A 5972-nucleotide genomic window follows, 5' to 3' on the forward strand; every position below is an offset into this window, starting at 1 on the left:
TTTATTTTTTCCCTTTTTCTTTATTAATTCTGTCATAAGTATTTATAACTTGAAATAATGAGTTTTAAAAATTAGGAAATATCTAGTTTGTTTTAAATTATCATAAGAATTTATCATTTTAATAAGAAATTTTTTAATACCATCAAATACATCAAATATTAATTACTTTTTATGATAAAATAAACCAAATAAATGTATATAACACATAAAATACATACCATAAAGTGATTATATAAATGATTTGAGACATCAAAGTTTAAGTAGCTTAATTTAACTCTCTATCACATTTTCTAAATACTTAAAATATAAACTCATATCTGTTAGAAGAAGAATGAAAAAACTTTTAATCAAAATATTTTGAATAAATTAGTATTTAAAATTAAAGTATAAGTTAAAGTAATAGAAAACAAAGAAGTTTACTTTAATAATTACTCATATTAAATTTAAAAATTAAATAACTTAATTTAATAATCATTGTGATACATTTCTCAGTCACTTCAAATAATTGAAGAAGAGGTACTATTATATTTAGACATTTAGTAATTTGTCAACACAAGTATTTTTACCAAAACAAAGAATATTCATATTTCAAATATTACTAAAATATCATTTTAATAACTTTTCTGTAAAAAAAAAAAAGAAAAAAATTATTTTTAAGATTTTAGTAATTAATTGACTGAAAAATCATAAATGACAAATAAATAAAAATTTAAATGACAAATTCAATTACAAGCACGATATATTTTCAATTAAAGAATAATTTCTTCATCACCAACGAAATTTGTTTGTAATTCTTCTTTTGAAATATTGCTTTTTGGAACTGAATTTGATTGAAGGAAGGTGTTTGGTTCTTTTAAATTAGCAGAAACTAATGGCCTTGAAGAAAGATCAAAAGACTTTCTTGAATGAGAATTTGAATCATTATCTTCAATAGGAATTTCAGAATTTACTAATTTGTATTCAACATTATTTAGAGAGTAAGTTCCAAAGTTCAAAGCATAAAATCCAATAAGAAGTATTTCTGAAGAAAGTGTAGTAGCCAATTTAAATGAGACAGGTGGAACAAGAGAAAAATAATAATAATTATATGTTGTGAATACAAGAATAATTCCAACAGGAATACTGAATAATAAATGAACAATAAATTGTTTGAAACTATGATTATTACGAAGAATACAATAACTATGATATCCACATAAGATAATATAAAGGACATTAGTAAATGATAATGCAGAAATCAAAACATATGCCTCAGTAGGTTGATCAAGCTTTGTACAATTTTTGATATTACCTGAACCGTTGTACATTAATAAAGAAATCATACAACAAAACTGACCAACTCCAACTCCTATTCCTAATAAAATAGAACCTTTATTTATACTATTCTTAGAACTCATACAAATTAATGTAATCAAATAATAAAGGAATAATACAAATATAAATAAACTCTCTAATGCTTGTAATGTCCAAAGAACATAAACACCACTATAAAGATAAATAAATGGATATGTTGCATCATATAAAATAGTAAAGAAAAGAAGAACTAATAAATATGAATGTTCAAAGTACCATGATTTCATTGATGTTTTTCTCCAAATTACTAATAACACAATTATTCCAATACTGTTTAATATCAATGAGACTAAATGAATACCATTCATAATAATAACCCAAAGATACGATTGATACTCAGCAATAATTTTTATATCTTTAATTATATCTTTACTTTGTATATTACCTTTAATAATAAAATCTTTTTCACGAATTGGAGTTATAGAAGCTACTAATATTTTCTCACATATATCATTAATACATTTAATATTAAAATCATTTCTTTTTTCCATAAAAATTGTATTATCCAGAAAATGAACAGAACTATCAACATGAATAGGTTCTATAAAGTTAGTAATTAGATTTAATACAAATAAAAATAAAAGAATAACAAACCTAATGTAATATTTAAAATACTTGGAATAATATAAAGATCTAAGAATGAATGAAATGGAACTAAACCATTAATTTTTAATGTGACCTCAGCTTTGTCTGTTGGTTGAAAAGATTTTAAAGGAATTGATATTTGTTTTGTTGGACTAATAATAACTGAAATAAAAGTAAGAGTAACAGCAATACAAATAACAATAGCTATAATACAAGAAATTACTTTTCTTTTTTCATATAAAATTGAATGTGAACTTTGGTTATTCATCGTTCGATATTAATTAAACTATTTTCAGTTCATGTTAATAATTACTCTTTTGTTTTATTCGCTAATTCCTTCATTTTATTTGCATTTTTTCTTTTTTGGTTAATTTGTTTAATTAAAATATTCATTTCTTGAAGAATTTGAGTAAATCTTGTCATTTATTAATTATTCAAATAAAAAAAATAACAAATAAATTCTTTTAAATCAAACAATTTTTCTCTATAAATTTTTTTAATGAATCTTAAAATTAAATAAACTAAATATTCACTTATTTTTTTTTTTTCTTTTATCATAGATCAACTATGAATTTAACTATTTTTTATTTCTTTTTTTTTTAATTTTGATTTAATTGAAAAGATAAATATAGTTCTTTATAAAAAATTTATAAATCTTTTATAAAATGAATATCACTGACATTTACAAACCTACAAAATAATACATGAATTGGGATATAAAATATTAGATAAATTAAATAATATTTGTGTTTTAATAATATAAAACTATTAAAAAGAATTTTAAGTCCTTAAAGAATTTAACAATATTCAAATAAATACAATAAATTTAAAAATAAAAATAATAATTATGAAGTTTAATCATACTATCAAATTTAGTTCAATCCTTTGTCAATACTTATCTATCAATACCCATATTTAACTTTTTAACGTAACAAAAAGTATTTTTATAATCTTTTTTTAGATATTTGTACACAATTTGAATTATGAAGAAATTAAATTATAAAAATATATCTTTTACTTATGAATTAAAGTATTTTTTTTTAAGTTTAGGATATATTATATAAAGAATGAATAAATGAAATTAATAACACTTTAAAAAATTACATTTCATCTAATTCTATTCATCGTTAATTTCACTAACCTATCTTCAATAAAACAATGAGTAAGTGATTTCTTTTTTTTTTATTAGTTTGTTTAAAATAAGAAACTTATTTTTACCTAACTACATTATTACATAATTTAAATAAAAATTTAGAAATTAAAATGAGTGTTATGCTGAGATAAATAAACTAAAAAACAAATAACAATAAAATGTAATAGAATAACTCAGTTAATGAATATATATAACAAAAGGACGTTAATTATACAAATAAATTATACTTCTTTTATTTATGTTATTGCAGATTATTAAACAATTGAAGTAATAACTATAATAAATGAAAACATATAAAAAAATTATAATAATATATATATAAAATTTAAAAAAAAATAATAAATATATTATTGTTTATTTTAAATAACTTCAAATGATTTATATTAATTCAAAGAAACAATTAATAATAGTACAATGATAGAGACATAAAATATTATTCTTAAAATAATAAATTAATTGAAACATTTTAAATTTCTTTTATTTGTGATTAGAATAGGATATTTGTTATTTAAACAAAAAAGATGTTTAATTTGTCTTGGGAGTGAAATACTTCTTAATTTATTTTCTATAAGTGTTAAGCTTCTTAAAGATTGAAGATTTGAAAGATTAATTAATTGAGATGGAGAATATAAACAATTAGTAAATGAAAGATACAAAAGATTTTTCGGTAATACAAATAATGTTTTCTGAATAATTCCATTAATATTTATTATTTTTAATGATTGTAATAGTACAAGTGATGATAAATCAATTTTTTGTACTGAATTTGAAGTATTACAAATATATTCAAAATAAAGGATATGAGATATTACATGCATAAATTGAGGAAGAATTCCATTGATAGATAAATACGTACTTTGATTAGTTAATTGATTTGGAATAATTGTTTTATATCTCATAATAGGTAAATATAATGAATTAAGAATATTAATTTGTTTTTTTGTAGCTTGTAAAGGAATAAAATACTTTGAAGAATATGAAGAATTATATAAAAAAATAATTTGTTTATTGACAATTTCATTAATACAAGACAATGAATAGGTAACAAGTTTAACATGATTTTTATTAATATGTTTTAGTAATAATTGAACAATATTATTATTAGTATTGGATAAATAAAATATAATATTTGACAGGTTATTTAAATTTTGTGTTAAACCTAATAAAGTTGAAATTTGAGAAGAAGAAACTTCATTTGTTAATTTAATTTTCCATAAACAATCCCATTCTTCAAAATATGAATGAATTATTGGGTCTTTATGAAGTAATCCTAATAATAATGTATGTGGTAATGATATTGATGAAATAGAATTAATTACTTTAAATAAATGAAGTAAAAAAGTTATACTTTTAATATGAATAAAACGAATGTCTAAAGATGAAACATCAATATATTCATTTTCAAGAATTTTTATTTTATTCCAATCTTCTTCACAATCAATAATTGCTTGAATTCTAATTTGTGTTTTAAGTTGATTAATAAATAACTCAATATCTTTAACTTGACATTCAATTTCACTTAACCCATTAAATAATTTAATTCTTTTTGATATTTTTTCATTCTTTTGAAGAGTAATTTTCCAACTCATTATTCCAATACATTGTTGACACCTTTTAGACACTTTACAAAAATTAATACAATCATTAATATTAAATAAGTATTGAGCTATATACTTTAGAAACACTCCAGGAAGCATTAATAAAGTTCATTTTTAAGATCAAGGGTTTACTCATAATTAATCATCAATTAAAATTAAACAATAATGATAAAAAGAACCACAAAAGTATTGGTTATCATTTGATTCGTTTCATGAAAGATTTTCTTATAAAGAAGTCTTTTGGTGGTTCATTTATTTCACCATTATACAATTTAAATCCATAGATAGTTGGAGAGTATTTACCTTCTATTGGTTTTACTGAATTTACATATTTAGGGAATGTCATCATAAATAAGCTTGCAAAAGATGAACCAAAATGAGCCCCATCAATTGTTGCATATTCTTGAGGTGGTCTATAAACATGTTTACATAATGGACATACTAATTGAATAGTTGATTCATTTAATTTATCAGATGGAGAAAATGGTAATAATGCAGCCTTCTAGTAAATTAAATTCTCATTTTGATTATTTACATAACCAAAAAACAAACATTACAATAATACCTAGGACAAATTCCAAACTCTTGTTTTTTATACTTCCTTTTCATTTTCTTTAATCCTTCTTCAGTAACAATGAACCTAGCATGAATAAGTCCATATAATATTGATGCTCCATTATAAAGAAATTCATCTTCTTGTTTAATACTTTTTTTCTTTTTACTAAGAAGATATTCTTTTACTTCTTTATATCCATGAACTTGATTTTCCAATCCATAGTAATTGAATGAGTCTTCAATAAAACTATTATCTACACGAACATAATATTTATTTTTCTCTTCTTTAAGAAATGCCTTAACAAATCCAGGAATGTCTTTATTTTCTTTAGTTGTCATGATTTTATCTCTTTGAGTTCTCTTTTTTTATCAGAAACCTCTTGAGGGTTGTATTTTTATTTTATTCTCAAAATTCATTTTTCTTTCATTTTCATTTTATCTTTAAGACCCATAAATCTTTTCTTTTATTTAATCTTTTTTCTTCAATTTTTTTTTCATTGACTTTACTAATGTTTCTGTTCTGATTGATATATTTTACGAGAAATATTCCTTTCTTGGTTCTTTGAAACAGAAAGATAAATAATAAAATATATCATAATAACTTTTTATTTATGAAAATTTTGGTTTAGATTTTTTCTTTTCAATAAAACTTCCATTTTTTTTTTAAATATCATAATTTTACTATAAATTTTATTATAAAAAGAGTATTGAATAATCTTTCATTTTAT

General features: G+C 20.6%; 3 protein-coding genes across 3 annotated transcripts; all 3 read right to left on the reverse strand.

The window, feature by feature from the left end:
• Window positions 1–749: 749 nt before the first annotated feature.
• On the reverse strand, window positions 750–2206 carry ENU1_204640 (hypothetical protein; the record flags this gene model as incomplete). The annotated part of the gene is made up of 3 exons (XM_008862211.1): window positions 750–1354; window positions 1739–1894; window positions 1948–2206. The coding sequence occupies 3 exons, from the start codon at window positions 2204–2206 to the stop codon at window positions 750–752; spliced, it is 1020 nt and encodes a 339-aa protein (XP_008860433.1).
• Window positions 2207–3956: 1750 nt separating this feature from the next.
• On the reverse strand, window positions 3957–4788 carry ENU1_204650 (hypothetical protein; the record flags this gene model as incomplete). Its single annotated transcript, XM_008862212.1, has 2 exons — window positions 3957–3985; window positions 4119–4788. The coding sequence occupies 2 exons, from the start codon at window positions 4786–4788 to the stop codon at window positions 3957–3959; spliced, it is 699 nt and encodes a 232-aa protein (XP_008860434.1).
• Window positions 4789–4885: 97 nt separating this feature from the next.
• On the reverse strand, window positions 4886–5583 carry ENU1_204660 (casein kinase II regulatory subunit family protein; the record flags this gene model as incomplete). Its single annotated transcript, XM_008862213.1, has 2 exons — window positions 4886–5191; window positions 5242–5583. 2 exons carry the CDS (start codon window positions 5581–5583, stop codon window positions 4886–4888), a joined length of 648 nt encoding a protein of 215 aa, XP_008860435.1.
• Between the last annotated feature and the right edge of the window lie 389 nt (window positions 5584–5972).

The sequence above is a fragment of the Entamoeba nuttalli genome (genome assembly GCF_000257125.1).
Source record: "Entamoeba nuttalli P19 unplaced genomic scaffold asmbl_9710, whole genome shotgun sequence".
Classification (NCBI taxonomy): Eukaryota; Evosea; order Mastigamoebida; family Endamoebidae; genus Entamoeba; species Entamoeba nuttalli.